Source organism: Arvicanthis niloticus, chromosome 25 (assembly GCF_011762505.2).
Source record: "Arvicanthis niloticus isolate mArvNil1 chromosome 25, mArvNil1.pat.X, whole genome shotgun sequence".
NCBI lineage: Eukaryota > Metazoa > Chordata > Mammalia > Rodentia > Muridae > Arvicanthis > Arvicanthis niloticus.
Genome location: NC_133433.1, coordinates 14,614,621 through 14,638,485, shown reverse-complemented (window position 1 = coordinate 14,638,485; position 23,865 = coordinate 14,614,621). Strand labels below are relative to the sequence as shown.

Genomic DNA, 23,865 nt, shown 5'->3' with positions numbered 1-23,865 from the left:
TTTATCATATTCCTGAAGACTATATCTAGTGCAAAGGGCAAGAATTACAAATAAAAAGCATCTGCATAGGAAAACAAACAAAACCCTCTTTTCACAGACTAGTTTGTGCCTATGTAGGAATAAGATGAAGTAAACCAAAATGTTTCTCTCAAATCCATGGGGGAATATAGTATGATTACATGATTGTAGAAATAGTAATTGTTTTTATAGGTCTTGAAGAATTAGGAGGGGACTGAGACTCCTTAATATTTGTAAACTAACAACCTAGCCTATATTTACTTTCTTGTGAATACAGAAAAAGGCAGGAAAAGCCTCAGTAAAAGGAAGGGACTTAGGTAAACTCTCTCTCAGTACCCTGCAACCAATTCCCATAGTGCATTATGAAGAGAGTCGGACAACTGCTTGTCATATAATCAGTTTCAGAGCAAGAAGGAACAACAAACTAAATGAGAAGGTTGCCTACCTACCTGTTTTTAGGGGGGAAATGCTTCCTTTATTATACTGAACAGTAAATACACCTCCTTGCTAGATTGGAGATTTACTGCAGTATGATCCAAGAGCCTCTAGTATGCAAACGTTTTTGCAAATACATTTAGCAATAAAGGCAGGCAGTGCTTAGTTTGAAATTCTCTGGGAATTTCTACTACTAAATTAGCAAAGATAAATATATTTAAAAGCTACAACATCATTTAAAAGATTAAATGTTTCTGGATTTAACTTTAAAACAATATGTACCTCTTATACTCTTATATGTTATAAAACTTCACTCTACTAAAGAAATCTTAAATATATTTTGTTTATGAGTGAAGCAGTCTTTACTATTGCAATGTGAAATCTAATATTTAACTGTAGAATGATTACTGCCCCACTGAGACTTTTGTATATCTAGTAATGGTTGAGCTAACTCTAAAATCTGTACAGAAATGACTCAATATGCAAAAACAGTCTTTGAGATCATCATGTCAATTTAAGTCTTATTTTAAAATTAATGTTGAAGACAGTAAGACATTGGCAGGATTGAAGATAGAAAATTAGATACTAGTGAAACAGAGCATCTAGTTCAGAAATGGACTCAAATACATATCTAAAAGTTTTCTGGGGGAATTTATTTGATGTACAGAAAATTTTCAATAGGGAAAAATTAAGGACATTCCACCAAAGCCTGCCTAAACCACTGTCGATCTATGCACAAAAGAGATAAACTCAGACAAGTAGCTTATACTGTATCTTAAAATAAATTTACACTGCTTCATGCTCCTTCTGAAAACAGTTGAGTTTTCTGAGTATTCTAGGGAAATATTGGAGACATCTGTGACTTTGGTTTAGGAATTAGAAGGACAAAAATCATAATCCACAAAGAATTTTATTTTCTTCTTAAAGATATATTAAAATGGAAGAGAGACCAGGATTTAGTGGTATGTCCTCATAATAGACAAGAAATTCTGAAAACTTGATTTTAGAAAGCTCAATAAAAATGAATAGACTACAGATAATAATTCATCAGGATTAATATATGGGTGACACATGAGAGTTGGGGGAAGTGGGAAGGAATACAGGCAAGACTGTGAAAATCGTCGAGGACAAAATTGTCCATTATTTTAGTCATTAGATATTTTGACAGGTAACAATTATATGTACATATCCAATATGAAAATGTTACACATTGTATTTAAATATATTATTTACTATGCTATGAAATTTGTACCAAACAAAGCTGTCATGTAAAGGAGAAACCTATGAATTTATGTATTCTGCAAAATCAAATTTCTGAGTAATGGGTATTAGAATGAATTCATTTATTCCTCCAGTGTATGTTAAATATAAAAACCTACATAATACATTTCTCATTATAATTCAGGCTTGGATGAGGATGGATAGTGATTATAAAGTGGGTTCCTCACAGCACAGTATCCACTTTCCTAGCAACTTCCTTTGTTAGCTTAAGTTCTCCTATGAGAATACTTAGTAGAATGAGGAAGTAAGTCTTGATGGAGAAAGAACCATTAAAAACAACGTATAACCTTAATTTAATGTTATATTCTACTATCTTGAAATGATTTTAATGCATTCTATAATAAGAAACTGTCCTGGAATAGATATGAAACATGTCAACAAAAACACTTTTTCATAATCTCACTATGTTATATTTAATTCTTATTGCTGTTTTACTTTTTTACTTATTTCCCAAGTATTAGTTTTGATATTTTTAATGTTTTGCTATTATGTTATATGTTCCTCAAAAGAGCCCTTGAGAATTTGTGACATGAAGAAAGTTGGAATTGACAAACATTTTAAAGATTATTTTAAAATCCACTACATGTTTAGATGTACAGTTCTTTCCAAAATAGAGTAGAAAGAGGAGGAAGAGGAGGAGCAGAAAGAAGAGGAAGAAGAAGAAGGAGAAGGAGAAGGAGAAGGAGGGGGAGGGGAGGGGGAGGAGGAGGGGGAGGAGGAGGGGGAGGGGAGGGGGAGGGGGAGGGGGAGGAGGAAGCTGAAGTCATCATTCTAGAGAGTAGAGAGATGAGAGATGAGATGAGTTCTGGAACATTAGTTTCTAGTGCCCACGTCAGATAGCTCACAATCCTCTCACCTCTTAGCCAGTAAATCCTGTGGTATTAACATTCATAGAATCACACACATTCATACACTTAACTAAAAAATAAAAATAAAAAGAACTAATTACATAATGTCTGCTTTAACTTTCTGAGATTCTCTGTAATGCAACTATGTACATGTGAATGTGCATTGAGTATGAACGCAGATATAACACAGGTCACTCACAGCATCTATTTCCTATATGTACAATGAGTGTTTTACACTCATGCTTATAATGTCTAGATCAACTTTCTCTCTTTATTCTTTTACCATACATATTGCAGTTAGCACCTAGTGTTTCTCCTTTATTGGAGTTCATAAAGTAGATATTTTAGTATGAAAGAACAAGAAATCGAGTATGACATTAAGTATGCAATCCATTTGACTGTCAGAGCAAAAAGCAGGGAAATCTACTGCACACATGATTGTAGAGAATGGTCTCATATTCCTCTGGGACAGCTGATATCATAAAATTACATTTGGGAACATAATGATGGCAGATGTTTACATTAAATTATAAGACATGCTGAGTGACTGTTTATGAGATAATAATATCAAAAATAATTTGTGAAGAAAATAGAAGTGATAAAATTTCCCTCTTGAAAAATCTAAACTTTAAAATGAGGAACAAGCCACTGTTGAATCAAGCTCATAAATTGTTGAAATAGGCTCATAAATTTGAGAAGAAAGTATGAAATACCAAACAAGAAGCAAATAAGAATCTAAATCTTCTAAAAATAGACCAGAACAATGACCAAAAGTTGCTTATTTCAGAATAGATTCTGCTCTTTGCATTTTACTTAATTTCACATGAACCAGCAGTTATTTGCTCACAAATCATGTATTTGTGCCACTCACAAATCATTGCTTCTGGAAGTTTTAGAAGGTCTAGCAAATTTAAGATCAAAGTAACTTGTTTCTTTGACAGGGCAATGGTTAAAAGAAATCTACTCTAAGTACCTGAGAGCAGTCACCAATTATTTGTCTGGGAGTGATAATGAAAAAAAGGGTTACAATAGATGTTTAGGATTCTTACTACATGTAAAGAATAAATACAGAGCACATGAATTATGTTACCTAAATTATAAATATTAATTAAATTCTAGCTTTTTAAAATTTTGTCAAAAATATAGCAAATTCATGACTTGGAGTTTATTATAAGGGTGTTCTCTATGTTTTATTTAGAAATAGCTGAGTGGAGTTAACAGGCAACACTCCAGATTACCTTACATGGATAGCTGGTTTTCAAAACATCAGAAATCCTTAGAATTGACATGACAAACATTTCAGTATTAATGTTCATTTTCATTAGAGACCTGTCTGCTCCGGACAGCTTCCTATGTTAAACTCTAAGAAGAAATTGAGCATCCTTGGAGTTACTCCAGTTGTGGTGAGACAGCCACTAGGCAAGAATTGCCACTTTCCTTCTACAGACAAATTACTGTCCAGAAAAGGACACACTTGCAGAATAGTCGACTGATTATATCTGCCTAGACAGAGTAATCAGCCCTTAATAATTCTGCAGCACTAAGGTCTGTCAGATGATCCTGGGCCAGAAGGCAGAAGAACAGATGCTCCAACGTTTCGAAGTAGAGCGAGTGTCCAGGTGTTCAGAGGTCTCTATAAATTGGCTAAGTTTTAGAAGCTATGCTTGGTGCTTCCCACAATTATAGTCAACTCAGTCATTCTGGATTTCTGATGGGGTTGAAAACTTATAGCTATTTACTTTGAGAGAAAAGATCTGAGTGTATGGTCATCAGCTGACATTCATCCTAAAGCCAAGGAAAAAGCCAGGTTCAGAACTAAGTGTTTTAATTAGGATAGATGACAGAGGTGCTGGTTAGTCAACAAAAGGATGGACTGGGTATTAGGACTATCTTGTACCTCACTGGTACAAATAGGCATAATTATGCTCTAATTGTATTTTGAGAGAAAAGTTTCCTTTTAACAGGAAGTGTGATGTGTAGGAGGAGCTAAGGTGGGAGGAGTACTGAGAGGAAGAAAAGGAGTAAGAAGAGGAGAAGAAGAAGGAGAGGAGAAGCTAGGTGATGAAAGAGAGATAGAGGGGGGAAACAGGGAAGCAGATGTTTATGTATCTCCACCAGTCAAAGATAGTTGATATATCTAGGTTGGGTAGTGGGTTACACCTCTGATTGAACAATACCAAACTTATAAAGCCTATGATTAACATTTCTTTAAAAAATGTATAAATGCAAAAAGGAAAGGGGGCATGGGATAGGGGTTTTCTAAGGGGGGGGGGAGAATGGGGAAACGGGATGGTATCTGAAGTGTAAATGAAAGATCTAATTAAAAAAAAAAAAAAAAGAACAGTATAATAAAATACATATCAACAACTATCTGACTTTAACCTAAAATACTAATTCACATGAATTAATTAATTTATAAATTAATTAATATTAACTAATTAATATTAATTAATATTTAATAACACATGCCATACTAATGTTTTAATTTTTTGTTTTATTGGCTTTACTGAGGAGCTTTTAATTCTATAATAAAATTTAATAGTTGATAACTTAAACTTTCCATGGGGTCTCTGATGAAGGAGTTGGAGAAGGGACTGAAGGAGTGAGGGGATTTGCAGCCCTTGGGGGATCAACAGTGTCTGTCAACTGGCCAGACCCACCCCCAAAGCACATGGGGATTGGACCAACAACCAAAGAATACATGGCATCGCATATGTGGCCTTGTTGGACATGAGTGAGAAGAGAGGCCCTTGGTCCTGTCAGGTTCGATGCCCCAGTGTAGGGCAATGAAAATGCGAGAAGGCAGGAGTGGGTGGGTGGGTGGAGAAGCACCCTCATAGAGATAGGAGAAGGGCAGATGGGATAGGAGGTTTCCAGATGGGAGACCTGGAAAGGGGATAATATTTGAAATGTATATTTGAAATGTAAATAAGGAAAATATCCAATAAAAGAAAAAAAAACAATTCCCATTAAAATCATGTATTTAAACTTGTAAGTATTCAGAAATCTTTAATATTAAAATTATTTTTATTTTCATTTTAATTCACTCTGACATCTAGCATATATATTTTTTGTATGTCTGAAAATTTTCGTTTTCAAAAACATTCAGGGCATTCTTTTATTTACACTTAGGAGTGACAATCACTGGGTTAGGCAGTCATAAGGTTTGTCAGAAAGGCTGTTAAATTTCTCAAAGGAAAGTGTTTATCTGATACGAAATGTTCTTCTGAAGGGGATATGAGCTTCACATTCCAGTGACTACAACATCAACATAGAATTCAAAATTGTTTACTTAATTGATAATACTGTAGAATCTACAAAAGCAAAGTCTTCAAAGATGTTTAATAACTTTATGAATTTAGGTCATTATGAATTTCTGACATATAGATGAGAGAAATGAAACAATGTCCTAAATAATAAGGGAAAATAAAGATATGTTGATTTAATGTTGATGTTAAACACATATATGCTAACATAGATATATGTATATATATATATATATATATATATATATATATATATATATATGTGTGTGTGTGTGTGTGTGTGTACATATGTGTGTGTGTGGAGAGAGAGAGAGAGAGAGAGAGAGAGAGAGAGAAAGAGAGATCCATAAATATATAGAGTAAGTGGTAGGACATCACTCATGTGATGGTTTGCATATGCTTGGCCCAGAGAATGGCAGTATTAGGAGGTATAGCCTTGTTTGTGTGTCACTGTGGGCATGGGCTTTAACATTCTCATCTTAGGTGCGTGGATAAGTCTTCTCCTAGCAGCCTTCCGATAAAGATGTAGAACTCTAAGCTTCTCCTGCAGCATACCTGTCTGGACACTGCTGTATTCCAGGTTGATGATAATGAGTTGAACCACTAAACCTGTAAACCAGCCTCAATTAAATGTTGTCTTTATAAGGGTTGCCTTGGTCATAGTGTCTGTAAAATACTATGAGTGCTATAAAAGCCCTTACTAAGACACTGTATATCAATTTAAAATCTGATTATTTCCACAGTTCTGACTGAGAAATTTCAGTGTACAATAAACAAATTTAGGAAATCTTTGACATACTGACCTATCAAATTTCTCAAAGCTTGTGGCCCTCCACTTCTACTTAATGTAAAAGCTGTTAAATATTCCACTAACCAAGCCTACAACAACCTAACCAAAAATAAATGTCTTTTTGAGAATATTTTAACCCCCCTGAGGGTTTCTCAGTACATACATACATACATACATACATACATACATACATACACACAGAAATTCATCCAATAAATAATATGTGCTGAGTTTTAGGCAAATGTGCAATATTTTGTTTATTTTTATTTTAATTAATTTATTAATCAATCAATTAATTTACATTACATCCTGATAGCATTTTTCATTCTTCCTTTATCCATCCATTCCTCCTCCCTTTCTCTTCCAAAAAGGTAAGGTTTCCCAGCTGAGGCATATCAAGTTGCAGTAAGACGAGGCACATCTTCTATTCACACTAGACTAAGCAGCCTACTTAGGGAAAAGTGGATTCAAAGGTGGGCAGCAGAGTCAGAGACATCTCCTGTTAGGAGTTCCCCCCACCCCAAAGACAAAGCTACAGAACAGATCTTCCTACAAAGGCCCTAAGTCAGTTATATGAATGATCACAGTTTCTGTGATCCCTATTTGATTCTGTAGGTTTGCACGTGGTGTTCTTGACCATTCTGGCCCTTACAATCCTTCATTCTCTTCCACAGGATTACCCAATCGCCATCTAATGTTTTGCTGTGAGTCTGTGTATCTGACTCCCTTAGTGTTAGGTGAAACTTACATATGAAGTTTAATATTTTTTAACTATGTGTAAAGAATTGTGTTGTAATTTGGGCGGTATTGTGTTAAATTTGTTTTAAAAACAGAATCTCACCAATTAACTTTAGCTATCTTAGAACTCACTAGGTAGAAATACTGCCTACAAACTCACAGACATCCACCTGTCTCTGTCTCCTGGGTACTGTAGTTAAGACACATATAACTATGTTTGCCTCTTAGGCTTTGTGTCATGAATATCAGACACTCCTCAAGTTGTGTTTTAATTCCTTCTGTTCTTAGCTTTTCTTCTTGGAACCCGTGGTCATTTTGTTTTGTTTTGTTTTGTTTTGTTTTGTTTAAAATATCTTCTTTTAAAATGTGTTTTAAAGTAAAATAGAATTATATCATTCCCTATCTCTTTAGTTACTCCAGTTTCTCACAGCTTCGCTCCTTCTAGCTGATCCATGTTCCTCACTACTCTCATGTTGATAATTGTTTTCCATGAATATATGTAGTCTGAAACGTCCATAAGAGTGAGAAATGTGTGTGTTGCCTTCCTTGGCAAACCTGCATCCCCTATTTCGGTAACCATCACAGGCAGTAAACAAACAGATCATGACTGCGTGAGATAGATTATTCCCACAAAAATTCCCTGTGGCTTCTAAATTCTAATGGATTTTTGCCTATTATTTCAAGTTATCCTTTTTATTTACTGTACTTCTCTGCTTTATTCTGACTTTTTGATACTGTATCTGCCTCCTCCAATACAATGTCAATAAAATCAATATTTCCACTTCCAGCAGAACATATCAATGTCACTTGAGATACAGTAAAATCCTTTATTCTGCATCACAGATCAATAGTATCTTCAAGAATCAGGCATGTTGACGATAACCTAAGCAAAAGGCTACCTTTTATAAAAAAAAATAATAATAATAAAGTGAGTTGAATATAGATCACTCAAACAGAAACTAAAGAATAGAACACATCACCTCAGTTTTGTCATGTGACACTCCTAACTAATTTAAATGCAGAAGGAATTATGTGGCTTTCTTTAATAAACACACAGAAATGTAAGTACTGACACTTGTTAAATTGATATTCCCTTGAATTTTGGACTATAATACCCAGAGGCAAGGTCATGGTTTCTCATAAGATTTCGATCTATAACATTTCATCCTATAAACCAACAGCAAATGCTGCTAAGGTTTTCGATTTGTTTTTCTTTATTATTTTCAAGGACATTTAAGTACATTTAAAATTATATTGTTCAGTTTTTATTCCTAAAAGAGAAAAGTCATGGTCTCCTGTATAAAGTCTTGTTCACTAAAAAAGAGAAGACCGATTATTCCTTTATATAAATGGAATATATTAAAATAATAGTAAAGCAATTACATCAAATAGCTTTTAAGAAACATTATTCTGAGCTATCTCCCTAGCCTCCAAAGTTCCAAGGTATGATGACCTAAATTTCAATTCTCAGCATCTATGCAATGCTTTATACTATACACAGAGAACGCTACTCCAAATGTTCTAATAATGAGACGGTAGACGAGATCAGGGAAACCATGGGAGCTTGCAGGCCAGCTAGCTGAGCACACACAGAGGCAAACAAGACTTTGTCTCAACCAAGGCAAAAGGTGGACACCAACATCTTATGTTATTTCATTACCTGGCCAGAAGAGCCATTGCATGTGGGCCCTGCAATCACACATTTGAGCCCAAATGCATGCACAAGCATCGTATGTACACACAAATATACACATCATATGTGTAGACTGGATAGAAGAAAAAAGCTAATGAAATAATAAGAATGTCAATTAAAAACATCAACTTTGGTTTTCTTGTAAGTTATTCTCTCTTGAGACATATAAGCAATATATAGATAGAAAAGCTCTATGAACACTTCATTCTAAGTGTATTTGCCCACTGGGAACATGGATAAAGTGTGAAGAAATCATCATGAAGATAATAAAAGTTTAAAAATGCTAATGTACATATTGTAAAGTATAGAATGCTCCTGCTGTATAGCCACAGTTGAGCTGACCTGGGGAATGGCTTATTCTCAGTAGGTCACATGGGGGCATAACAACCAAAAGTTCTTTTCTAATTAGACATGAGATGAAAGGGAAGGATGTGGAAAGTATAAGCCGTAGGTCAGTAGAAGGGGCCTTTCAAAGTTCTCTCCTATTGTTTTAAGATTTCTCCTTTTAATAGTGAAAGAGATGAGGGCCTAAAGTAGGCCGAGTGCTGTGAAACGGTTTTTTTTTTAGATTTTCCTTTTTCTTGTTTTGTCAAAAATGTGATCTGAACGTTAAGTGAGGCACTTACTTTAAAGTTTGCTGATTTAAAAAGAACATGGAGAAATGTGTATCATATGATGGCATTTCCCAACACATAGATAAATATAACATTTGCATGGCTTTTCGGCACAATACTGAGCTGTTTCTGTCGGATCAGGTGAGGCTATTCATTATAAGATTAATTCTCTAGCTTTGTTGACAAGATTTAAAGTTGATAAGTTCCATACTATTTACATAGTCTTATTTTATTTTTAGATCATTGATCCTGTATATGATTCTTCTTGTAGTTTAATCATGGTTCTTTGCACCAGTAGCCATTTATTCAAAACATTAAATTATGTTCAGGTGCTGTATACAACATGTCAATATTTTGTTTCTTGTGGTTTCTCACAGCTTTGAGTGGCTGTTCCAAACCGTTAACTAAGTAATGTGGTAAAGACAAAGGCTAGGCCCTCTGGCAGTAAAACAAAACACTGTTATTCAGGCATCGTGCTCCCACAGAAAAGATCAAAAGTAAATATTGAAGGGATGATATTTCTTGTAAATAGCTGATACATGATATGAGGATGAGATAAACCAACCATTGTTGAAAGGAGCCTTGCAATGAATATATATGAATTATATTTCTCTTGTGTGTGATTAAAATAAATTTTAGAAGAGTTTTCTCATTGCCTTGAGAAAAATAAATGAAAGTGGGACAACCTAGAGGCAGGCTAGCAAGAAAAGAGATTTGTGGTAGTACAAGCCACAGAGTTGTCATCCAGTCCCTAAGGAAGTTAACTAGAAGACAGCACAGTTGATTGGCTAAAAGCCAGGATGCTAATTCAAAGGTCATATGTATATTATACCTTGTATAGAATTTGGATGCTCCAAGTTCATAAAGAAGCTGTCTCATTCAGTTAAAAGGAAAGCTCAAATATGTTAATCGAGCTTCAGGGAGCAAAGGCATGATAACTCACTGCACAGGAACTGCACATACTAGCCTCACTTTCTTTCTAACAGAACCCTGTGTCTGATCCATTCACAGCTCAGTCCTTCATTTATCCTCCTCTCTTTCCTCTTTCAGTCAAGCTGCCTTACTCAGTCAATGCCTTCTCCTCATCCTTGTTGAGAGTGAAAACTGAGAATGAGGGATGGAGTAATTGCTTGTAAAAGAGAAAATGGAACGGCACTGTTATTACTGACAATAGAAATGGCCTTCAAGGGACAAGTAATAGTGACAGAAACCAGGTTTATTGTGTGATAAATAGAATAAGTTTTATCTACACTGCCTGAATAAAATTAATAAGAAGTTGGGTGTGATAGTTAATCATAATTGCCAAGTTGACAACATGGAATCGTCTGGGCAGAATTTCATTGAGGGGTTGGCTAAATTGTATGCTTCATAAATTTCCCTAAAGGCATGTGTATGGGGAGATGTCTGGATCACTTGTTAATGAATGTGAAAACACAAACCCTCTTTGGGCAGCACCATTTCCTGGGATTGGAGTTTGGACTGTGTAAGTATAGAGAGGGTCCTGGATACAGTGAGCATCCATGTGGTCACTTCACTTTCTGCTCTTGACTGGGGATGTGATATGACTAGCTTTTTCATGTTCCTGGTTTCCTCATGATGGACAATAATCTGGAGTTGTGGGCTGAAATAAACCATTTCTCCTCTGAGTTGCTTTTTGTCAGGATACCTGATCACAAATAAATGAAACTAGGACACAAGTCATAGCGAGAAGTCACCTTTTCAGTTATCAATTAACTGTGTAGAAAATCCTCCACAATACATACTGTTCGGTTTTCCGGTGCTACTGGTATTGGCCCTAGAGAGACCCAGTTTTTTCATGTGTCCCTCTTTCTCTATCACTGTCTCTCTATCACTGCAATTTCTATTATTTTAACCATCACCATTGTGTCTTATTCCTCTTTTACCTATTTTCCCTAGTTCTACAAGTGGCCATTTTGTAAAAGACATTTCTTTTTAGATGGCAAGTTGTGGGGTTTTTTTGTAACCACTATATCCTCTTCACATGGTACTAAATTGTCAAATGCTACTTAATACTTATAACCTACAGATTATTATAATTGTACTGGCAGAAACAGTTATGTCTTCTTGCTTGTTCATAGACACGTATCACTAACATCTCACACTCTTAATTTGAATTTGCAGTTCCCACCAATCTCTAGTCTTACCTTCTTATTCAATAATTATCATATTCTCTTGTCTATCTGCATGAGTTGAGAATAATCTTTAATATTATCCTTCTTTCATCCAGTCGCACAGTGATACCCATCAATTCCAACTTAAAAACATAAGATGAGTGCATTTTCTCCTTTCCACTAGTATCTTTTGCATATTAGTTCAAACAGTGACAAAACCATTTTATATACTTGGTAATTACTTCCTATGTCTTTTAAAATAAAATCCAAACTTATATTCAATTGAATACAAACTCCTATTGAAGACAAGTAAATTATAACATCTATTGGTAGTGAGTGATATAATCCCACTAAATTCTAAATCTCCTTACCTGAACCTTACCATCTCAGCTTCAACTGATTTTTGCTAACCATACAGTAAACTTTGTTCCAATACACCATTTGCTTTCATTATTTCTTTCATTTCAGACAGCCTTTGCTAATCTAGTATCTTTGAATATGTATATACATCAAGATTGAGTAGAGATTGTTATGAATTAAAATCTCAACACCTGGAAGGTGAAGACAAGTATTATCAGGTTGATCACTAGCCAGTCAGCTTAGCCTACTTCACAATTCTCTAGGCCAGTGATACGCCCTGTTTCATAAATCAAGGGGGACAGTTCCTAAGAAATGACAGATGATGTTGACCTCTGGCCTCCATGTGCACATGCATGTGCACATACAAGTGCAAATGATATCCCTTCAGACATGTACATGCATTCCATACCATAGATTGAATGGCAATCTTAACTGTATTCAGTACAAACTTGCCACTAATATTTCTCCATCCTAGTGATGACATTTATTAAATATAAGCATTTTTCTCTTCAAAGTTGTTTTTCTTTGTTACTTTGCTTGTTTTTAGGTTAATTTCCCCCTTTCCCCCTTTCTAGATGATAAGACTTATGAGACAGGTAATGTTGTCCACCTTGTTCACTCCTGTATCTCTATTGCCTACATCAGAAGACAGAGGAATTTAATTACTGAATGAATTCCTTTACTTAGTTTATTCACACAAAAGACTGGTCTTCTTGTCTATAATTTTCTGTCTGTAACGTTTGTGAGAAGACCCCAAAAATTTTTTTGAAAATTAAAATTCATCATGTTCCTTCCCCAATGTGACTACTTTGAAGGCTTTACCAATGCACTTCAAATACTGTGGAGCCCATTGGCTTGGTTCTTAGTGATGTTTCCTTGCTCATTGCACTCCAGTGATTTTTCAGTTCACAGATACCAAATTTCCCTTGCTTAAATGGATCTTCATGATGTTATATGCACAGTCATCTATAAATGTAGCTTAAATGTTGTAATGTATTATAATTCTGGTGTGAAGGGGAGACTAAAATTTTATAAAGACAAGTAAATTATAACATTTATTAGTGGTGATATAATCTCACTACTTTCTAAATCTCAACTCCAAAGGGAATGGCTGGTCATAAAATTGTTCATCAGAAAGGAGAAGGGAGGTAATTCTTTGAGGCAAAGGATGTTTACTGACTAATGTCAGTATCTCAATATTACTAAAGGTTTACAGTACAGTCATCTCTAATATGGCTCTTACAGTACTGATTTTGTGTTTTGTAGTAGCCACATTCCTTTTCACTGTGACAGAAGTCCTGACAGATAACTTAAAGGAAGAAACCTGATTTTGACTTGTGGTTTCAATGGGATTTCAGTCCCTGTTAGAGGGAAAGCAAGGCAGAACAACTGGAATGACAGTGTAACAGTGCTATCCATACTTTAATGGGCAGGCAGCAGAGCATAGCAGGCCTGCCTCTAGTGACCAATATCAACTGACCAGGCCCTATTCCCTCAAAACAGCAAACCCTTCAAAATAGCAAGATGAGAATCCAGTGTTGAATGCACAAACAACATTTATACTAAGAAAAAAGAAAGAAACATCAACATTAATGTGTTGATGAAGACACAATAAAACAAGTTCAAAAACAAGCTAGAGTGGGCAAAGAAACAGCATAACATGTCTTCCTATTTGCTTAGGGAAGAAACTACTTTAAGTGGTCAGTTGAATCTACAAATAAGATGGAGTATAGTACTTGTGTTCTAATGCTGTGAAGAAACAGAATGACCAATACAAGTCTGATAAAAAAGGCATTTAATTTTGGGCTTACTCTGAGGGCCTTTGTCCATTATCATTGTTGCAGGAAGCATGGTACCATGCAGACAGGTATGGAACTAGAGAAATAGCTGAGGGTTTTACATCGCAATTCTCAGGCAAATAGTCAAGAACCACTGCTCCTGACATAGGTATTTTGAACCTCAGAGTCCACCCTCAGTGACACACTTTTTTCAATAACCACAACTACTCTGACAGGGCCAAACCTCCTAATTGTTCTAATATTTCTCAAACAGTTTACTACCTGAGAACTATACTTGCAAATATATAAGTCTATAGGGGACATTTTCATTCAAAACACCACAGTAAAGAATCAGTTGAAGTGTAAATGACCCTAAAAGTGAAAGTTTCAGTTAAATGTCAAGTGGAAATTAACTTTCAGTGAAGTAAGAAATGCTTGCTGTTGGAGAACCTGGCTATTAAGGTAGCAGTCTCCTATGATCAGATTGCTTTCTGAGCTCTGCATAAATTGGGGAATTCCCTTTCTTAGATTAGCTTCCCCGTCTCTGCCTGTCTTTGGAGAATTTCCCTGAATACAGCAGCCTAGACTTTACTTGTCTGAAAAATGACCTTGCACAGAGCTCTCTGCAAGGCTCCATAACTCAGCACACAGGTCCCACTCTGGTTTCCCACCCGCATGATAATCAGTACCAATCAGTCCTTCCTGCTCATTTGATGCCATTACCAATTAGCCCTTTCCATCTGTACCCCTAAAAAATGCCTTTAACCTTAAAACAATAAATATACTGTATCTCTGAAACAATAAAGTAGATTTGTCTCACTAAAGTGGTTATGAGTACAGTATACTAAAGGCAGTGATGTATGAGAGTTGTGTTGTCTATAGACAATTTACAAATATCAGCACAACTGACTAAAGTCAGCCTGTGTTGTAGTAATTATTTAAAAATGTGGCCGCCGGTTAAGCCAACTGGCTAAGCTGCAGAGGCTCTGCCTAGCTCAACCATGTGGCCAGAGGTGATGTGTGCACAGCTAGAAACGGTCAGCCAGAAACACCAGCCCTGCCATCCACGAGATGCCAGTGTGGGAGATGGCTCTGCCAATCTTCCATGCTGTCTCTGCAAGGCTGGGCATTGCCCAGACCATCCCACCAACCATGTGGGTTCAGTACAAAGAAGACTCTAATGCTTAGATTATCCAGAGGCTTATATATTTAGTAAAGATTAATAACATGATGTCCTTACAATCAGAGGTGTAACCCAATACCCAACCTAGATATACCAACTACCTTTGACTGCTACAGACAAACGAACATCAGCCATCATGTTCTCCTCTCTCTTTCTGTCTCACCCTTAGCTCCTCCTCTTCCTTATCCCTTACTCCTCCTCTTCCTCTCCTTACTCCTCCCACCTCAGCTCCTCCTACAAGCCTGCATTTTGTACTCTGCAATTTTGAACAGTTTAGGATTAAAATTTTCCTTTTGTTTGAGTGACTCATAAGTTTTATAATTCTAGTAAGCACAGAGTCAAAACAGGAGAGCTTTGTTTGACAAAAGCTACTTGTAAATGCCTACATAATAAAAGGAAAAGATCAACCCACTGGAAATGCTCATACAGACTAGATGTTAGCATCACAAAATGAAACAGGTACAGTATATAAAAACCTAACAAAGACGCTAGCAGTTCATAGAAATGGGATCTTTGAAATTCCAGGAGAAGAATCTTTGATATTGAATGGTTTCCTTATGGCTGAACTATAAATTTAGTTTTAAAATTAACATACAGATTTATACCATATTAATAGTTCTATTTTATGTTTAGATTAACTGTTATATTTAGACTCTTTAGGTATTTATTCATTATATCTTTTTGAAAAAAATCAGACTGTTGATTGAGCAAGAATGTCAGTATTCTAGTTGTGGCTATGACTGACTTATTTCCTGGAGCTCTTGCCTAGTAACTTACATGCATTAAGCAGACAGGCATCTTGTAATTCATGTTTTCCTCACACATTTTATATCTATACTTATGTTATACAGGTAACAAATACTGGGTATTCAAGGACACAACTCTTCAGCCCGGTTACCCTCATGACTTGATTACCCTTGGGAATGGAATCCCCCCTCATGGTATTGATTCTGCCATATGGTGGGAAGATGTTGGCAAAACCTATTTCTTCAAAGGTGACAGGTCAGTATGTAGGTGACACACCATTGACACAAACATTAGTGGTAAACTAATTGGACAATTAAGGTTCTTACTCAGTGATAGACATTCACTGTGAATGACGACGACATGTATGTGTATAAACAATAGTTAGTATGGCAGAAATATTGTCATGGTGTATTTTATATAACATATTTAAGATGACATTTTATTTACTATATTCATCTAATATAACTGCTGCTCTCAGTGCTCTCTCACTGATCTCTCACAGCTGTTCTAACTGCTGCTCTCACTGCTCTCTCACTGCTGTTCTCACTGTTTTCTCACTGCTACTCTCACTGCTCTCTCACTGCTGCTCTCACTGATCTCTCACTGCTGCTCTCACTTCTGCTCTCACTGCTCTCTCACTGCTGTTCTCACTGCTGCTCTCACTGTTTACTCACTGCTCTCTCACTGCTGCTCTCACTGCTGCTCTCACTGCTGCTCTCACTGCTCTCTCACTGCTCTCTCACTGCTCTCTCACTGCTGTTCTCACTGCTGTCTCACTGCTGTTCTCACTGCTGTCTCACTGCTGTTCTCACTGCTCTCTCACTGCTTTCGCTGCTGCTCTCACTGTTGTTTTCACTGATCTCACTGTTGCTCTCCCTGTTATTCTAATGGCTGTTCTCTCACTTTTGCTGTTCCTCTCATTTATTACCTCAAATATCAATGTTTCACAAAGGACTTACTTTCAAATGCTTTAATATATTGCTTTATAACATTTTGTGTGGTATTCTCTTCATAGCTCTTACTAACTCATCATTTTATATCTTCATTGATGAAGTGGTTTGCTGTTTATATCAACACATATCTAAAAGTCCAATGTTAATAAAAGCTAGAGTTGTGGGTTTTGTTCAGGCTTATATCTCATGATTATAAACCTTGCATCTGTTTATATGTATGTATAGATATGTATATAATTTCAGGTGGCATCCTTATATATTTTTAGTCTACTTATAGCTTTATGTACTTAGTAAGATTATTAACTTTGAAAGATTAAATAGTCATTTTACCATATGAATAATGGATAATAATACATTGCAGAAGATACAGAATAATTTTGATGTCAGTCATTGTTCCAATGACTACAATCAGTAATTTTTTAAGTTAAAAACAGATGCACTGAAAGGAACGATCATCTAGTGAAAATATAAATACTTGTATGAGTGACTTTTTCATATATGTATTGTGATTGTTTGATTTTAGGTATTGGAGATACAGTGAAGAAATGAAAACTATGGACCCTGGCTACCCCAAGCCCATCACCATCTGGAAGGGCATCCCTGAATCACCTCAGGGAGCTTTTGTCCACAAAGAAAATGGTACACATTGCACACACTACTCAGATCCTAAGTATTCTGTTTTAATATCACAGTTTAATGTTAAGACAAATAATTTGAAAATACCATAAGTATGAATTATTCATATTTATAACAGCTATTTATATTTCGTTTTGTTCTCCTTAGGAATATACATTTAACTTACACTCTGAAAGGTTTTTGATTTTTTATAAGTATTCAAATTGATTAGAAGGAAACACAGATAGTAGTTTACTATTGAGGATTAAATATGTTTTAGTAACCTGATATACTCACCCATTAAAATGTATGAAAATATAATAATAATAAATGTATGTTGAACAGGATTTCAACGCAAAGACACTGTCCTACATTCAGCCAATTAATTACATTAGCACATTTTGGCAATCATATTTAACTGAAGACTCTCCTCAGCACAATCAGGGTAGATTGAATAGATCAATATCATCATAAGAAACAATATGTAAGCCTTATAAACTATGTTTGATAATCATACATCAAAGAAAACAGAACAATAGAATATTTTCTCTCAATTGCTGTTTCATTACTGTCAAAATCTGCTATTAAAAATCTTCTCCTAATAGTGATTTACTTTAATTCATAAATTTATAACTAAGTTACAGGTTTTAATGTTATTGCCAACTAGGTGAAATATGTCACTTCTAGTATCTAAATATTAAATTTAATTTTTTTCTTTTCAGCCATGAAATATGACTGTCTTATGTCATTTGAATGCTTCCTATGTATCAAGTACTATACATAAATTTATTTGTCCATCTTTTTTACCAATATTCATCTGTGTTACATAGCTTACTGCTGAACATAATTTAGACATATTTCTAAAACTTGATACCAAACCATTTAACCAATGTTGAATATGATCTAATACACTCTGTAAAACAAAACAAAATGGTTAAACAAACTTTCCATATTACATTGAAATGATAAATGACCTGTTGTATATTTCTAAATTTCTCACTTGCTCCAAATTGGGGAAATCCTAAATACAGATTTCTAAACAGTTGTGTTATTAATTTAAACTCTAGTTATTGTAATATTTTTGTTTTCTTTTTGTTGTTGCTGTTGCTATTGTTAACTATATTATTCAAAATTTTATTCACATAGCAACTAAATCATGTGATTTCTTCTTAGCTATTATTCTTCAACTGTGTTCTTTAAAGAGATTGGAAGGATTTTAACTCTCCTAAAACTATTTCCGATAATGAAATTCTCCTTAAAGTTATTCCTACATTCTATACAAGTCAAATATTTTATTTATGTATACAGTTTTAGTTTAACTATATCCAAACTATTTTTCACATTTGTGTTTCATTTTTGTAGACCTGTCCTTACCTGTTAAACGAACTCTCTTTCTTGGTTCTGTTGATTGAATGTATTAATTATCCACCTCACTACTCCATATGAAAACCTCCAAATACAACTCACATAGGTATTTTACAAGATTCAGTCTATCCATTAATGTTTATTGGGTACTAATTAATTTCATCCAAGAAAAAATAAAAAAAGAAAAATAGATACAGGGCCTATGGCAATAATGTGACACTGAAGTAGACTGCCTTATTACTTTGCGAGCCCAAAACAATAGGAAATGATCTCATAAGGTCCAAACTAATGAAAAGAATATAAAGTGCACTGCACTCCCATTGATTTCTCTCTTATCAGTTTCCTCATAAGAAGCATAAAAGAGGAGTCAAAGAGCACAGGTATTTCTTAGTGAATGAATAGTTGAGGAGTTCGCCATCTGCTATTTCAGAAGTGAAGATAATAAACCTAAAGTTTTATAGTTGATTAGTGCAGAATCAAAATTTAATAAACATCTGTTGCAAAGATTCCAGACATACTCCTTTAGTCCTACTAATCAGGTTTTATTCTGATGATTATATTCGGTAAGTGCAAATTCTGTCTCCATGGTTGGAGTCTGTTTCTCTAATATTTAAATTGTAGACTTGTCAGTATAGAATGAGATTCTTCTGAACTTTTCTGTTATGTCCATTACCTTATAGAAATTAATCTTTGCTAAATGTTAGCAGTAAGGGCACTTATAGATATAAGTTTCTCATTTATAACTATTAGCAGTACTTTCACCTACTTTGAATGCCTAATTATAAGCCAATGATATTAGTCATCTCTGATCATCTCAAAGTCTGTTATTTGAAAGATGCACAGGATTTCTGATCTGAACTTGCTGAATCAGTATACCAGGTCTCACTGGACTGATCGAATACTAGTTCTGCAGAATACTTTGAATCTATACACTCCTTTCATTTGGCAAATTGCTATGACTGAATAACTTTTCTTCAAAATTAAAAACCAAAGCAGACTTTTACAGAACTGAATAAAATAATTTCCAATATAACATAACCAATAATGACCTATCTGGCCTATTATCCCGTGAGTGGCACCTATTTGAGAAGTAGCATTCTAAGAAGCAAAGTCATGTGATTTGCATGCAGCTATGGACTGATGCTTAAGTCTCATTCAGTATTAGTCATTGCATTAGTCTCTGAACCTCAACATCTCTCAAAAAATAAAACAAAATTAATTCTTTTAGTAGTGCAGCAGTTATAAAGGCTAAAGAACAGTGCTTTTCACAATTTAACTCTCCCATAGTAATAATATGCAATCACAATCATTTGAATCCTTAGGTTGTAGCACTCTGTTCAAAATAGGTAACTTCCAAAATATATTTTTAAATTGCTACAGCATTTTTTTTGTTTTACTGTTGATTCTGATTTCTGCTTTAGTTTTACTCAAAATTAAAAAACAAGTCCAGGTCTCATAATCACAAATTTGGGTATCTGTCTCAAAATACTAAAAATTTTTTTTTAAAAATTAACAAGTTTATGTACGTTAAGAACTTAAAACATCTATTATGTTGGATCATAGATTACTGAGGTATTTGAAACATATCAGTTCCTCATAGATTAAATAGAAGTATTATTTTAATATTAAATGTAGAATTCTGATATTTTTTCTGTATTTCTAAAATATTTAATAATAATTTTTAAAATTCCATAGGGTATATCTAGGTAGTACAGATTTAGAATAAAATAAGTAGCCATCACACACACACACACACACACACACACACACACACACACCCCAAATGGAGAGAAGACAAAGTAGGCATAACATACATCTAGGATTAGGGTACAACATGTTATAAACAACTCTTTGCTTTTTAAAATTCCCAACAGAGAAAAGAAAATATTTACATTTCATTGACTATTCAAATTATTGACATTCCATTCTTATTCAAATAATAAAGGGGAACTTTTAATTTGGGATGAATACAAAAAACACTGGATACTAACATGTTGAACAAATGCCCCGAGATTTGACTAGATAAGAAACATTTAAATTGTGCACCGAACAGCCTCCTCAGTGTCACCTTAAGGATCACTAAAGATCTAATTTTTCAAGGAAATCAGCATTCTCTGATAAAGGTCATGATTCTAGTATGAATTATATAATAGTAATCCCATAAGCCAGATAAAGGATGAGGCCCTCCTTATACTCTACAATAGCAATGGATATAGCTAACCTTCCATTTCCATCCCAAGTTTCCTATAGGTAGCATACATTTCAGTCATAGGGTTTTTTTCCTTCTGTGTTTGTGTTTTATTTTGTTTTAGTTTTTGCTTTTTTAAGCACTACAACATATTAGCCAGTTTGGTGCCAAACATCTACAGCACTGGGGAGACTGAGGCAAAAAATGAATTGACCTGTGTTTGAGGCCACTCTCCACTCTTTAGAGAGTTCTAGGACAGCTTGGGATCCAAACTTAGACCATTTTTCAAAAAAAGAAAAGGTGAATGGAGGAAGATAAGGAAGAAAGGAAGGAAGGAAGGAAGGAAGGAAGGAAGGAAGGAAGGAAGGAAGGAAGGAAGGAAGGGAGGGAGGGAAAGAAAAAAGACAGAACCTTGGATGCTGCAAGCAGAGTTTTTGTAATGCAATTGAATTGATGACATTCTCTCTTAGAATAATATATTAAACTACATGTTTTGAGAAGCTGACTATTTCATTATCATCTATATGCATATACATGGTCAGAAATGAGTGGTACCTCTATGTGTATGTTTTCTCTCTAGGCTTTACCTATTTCTACAAAGGAAAGGAGTATTGGAAATTCAACAACCAGATACTCAAAGTAGAACCTGGGTATCCAAGATCCATCCTCAAGGACTTTATGGGCTGTGATGGACCAACAGACCGAGATAAAGAAGGACTCAGCCCACCAGATGATGTAGACATTGTCATCAAACTGGACAACACAGCCAGCACTGTGAAAGCCATAGCTATTGTCATTCCCTGCATCTTGGCCTTATGCCTCCTTGTATTGGTTTACACTGTGTTCCAGTTCAAGCGGAAAGGAACACCCCGCCACATACTGTACTGTAAACGCTCTATGCAAGAGTGGGTGTGATGTAGGGATTTCTTTTTTCTTTCTTTTCTGGGAGTTTGTGGTAACTTGAGATTCAAGACAAGAGCTGTTATGCTGTTTCCTAGCTAGGAGCAGGCTTGTGGCAGCCTGATCGAGGCTGACCTTCCAAACCTAGATGGTTGCTGGTCCTGCACATGAGTGGAAATATATTCATGGAGAAGCTTCCATGATGCACAGTATCTGCCGTTCTTCAGTCCTCTGTCTTTCTTTGTCATTCAGTTCTAGGCCTTTCCTCTGCACGCTCAATGCCCAGTAAAATTTCAGGATTAACTGAAGAAGAGGAAATATAGAAGAAAAGTTTCTTCTTAAATTTTTTAAAAATACTTTTCCTTCTGAAATCTGAGCCCATTTCTGGGAAAGAGAAAGAAAGAGAGAGAGAGAAAAAACAAAAAGAGCAAATCAGAAAACCCATAGGTTTTGGTTTAAAGCAAAAGAAGAGTTTAAAAAAACAACAAAATCCACAATTGAACTTTCAGGAAAGTGTGAAGATCCAAAACAGCTTTGTCTCCAAAGAAGATAGCTCTGTGACCACTATGGATAGTCTCCTGCACATCGTTTTGTCAGGTGGGAGATCTGGAACATACATGCAGGACGCTAGACTGTTGGGACAGCCATTTTCCAACAAACAAGGGGCCAAAATATCTGCAATATAGTAACAGCCTTAATAATACATGCATTTTTCGTTTTCTACAGCTGTTCTCAACTATGTCCACAATGTATCATCACCTCCATATTCATAGCTGTATTCAAACAGGACCCTTTAGTTGTTTTGAAATGTTTCTGAACCCCTTCTTGCCTCCTGATCCAGCATCATTGTGACATTCTTCCCAGTTGTGTTAGGCCTTTGTCCCAGGCCGTCCATTGGTCTGTCAGCCATACTCCGCGCAAAGCAGAGCAAGAAGCATTGTGTCTCTGAAGTAAAGAAAGTGATGGTTATTTTATAAAGCTATGTTACCCTTTAATACATCGGTGTAACCCTTTGAGAACTATCAGACCAGCTTACAGAGTCAGGATGATCAGTCTTGCAATCTGGTCATTGGCAGAACTTGCCAAAACGGAAAGTGATCAGAGGTTCAGGAAGTCCAGATTTGTAAAGCATACCTTGCAATCCCATGTAATTCTTTAATGACTGACAGTACTGCATAAATGGTTTTTATAACAAACAACAATGATGTGACTTGCCAAAACTTTTCTGGCAAATAAAAAGGATATTTTGTTAACAGTATCTCATGAGAGTGAAATTTTATTTGAATAATTGGTTAGTATAGTCTAAGCTTTTTCTTCTTCAGACATATTGATTTTTTTTTATTTAAAATCCATTGCATGAAAACTCACTTTGCCATAAAATATGCAGTTAGCATTGCTTGGTTAAGACTGAATTAAAACGATGACTCTGAGTTGCATGAGTACCTTCCAATGCATTACCTACTGCATGTCAGCCATAGTTCTCAAAGGGTTGGGGTGGCTTCTGGCATTTAGCCATCTATTTGATCACTGACAGAGCTAAGAGACACCAAAGCATCCCATTGTTGAGTGTAATTTGTCCTAACAGCAGTATTGTCATTTTCAAGTGACCTGCAGAGCAGGATCGTATCAATAATTTTTTTCCTAGAGAAAAGTCAGCAACTGACAGACCTCTTTATTGATTTTAGAAGCTGCTTCTTGCAGTGAATGGCTTTACAGCCACTGGGCTGTGAACTTATTAGAGATGGTCAGAAGGAAAGCACCCCATGAGTCAGACAATTGGCTTTGTGTGAAAGCCAGCTTTTGAGGGGATTAGCTTTTGAAACAATGAACAGCTTGCCTTGAACTTGATATTGATCTGTTGACTGTCATTAACAACAACTTAAACATTGTCTTCTGTGAAAATTTTCCTTGAAGAGCCCTGTTCTGTGTCTTTGCCCTTTGACCTTTAACTTGCAAACTGG

General features: G+C 35.4%; 1 protein-coding gene across 2 annotated transcripts in view; it reads left to right on the top strand.

Annotated features, from left to right (window-relative positions):
- Positions 1 to 23,162, top strand: part of Mmp16 (matrix metallopeptidase 16) — a 218,499-nt gene extending 195,337 nt beyond the window's left edge. The window contains exons 8-10 of one of the 2 annotated variants that reach the window (XM_076924116.1): positions 15,988 to 16,138; positions 17,360 to 17,475; positions 21,585 to 23,162. In XM_076924116.1, the coding sequence (XP_076780231.1) occupies positions 15,988 to 16,138; positions 17,360 to 17,475; positions 21,585 to 21,919 (602 nt within the window). In that variant the 3' untranslated portion in view covers positions 21,920 to 23,162. The remainder of the gene's footprint in view (positions 1 to 15,987; positions 16,139 to 17,359; positions 17,476 to 21,584) is intronic. The other variant, XM_076924117.1, reaches the window with a different exon arrangement.
- The last annotated feature ends 703 nt before the right edge of the window (positions 23,163 to 23,865 follow it).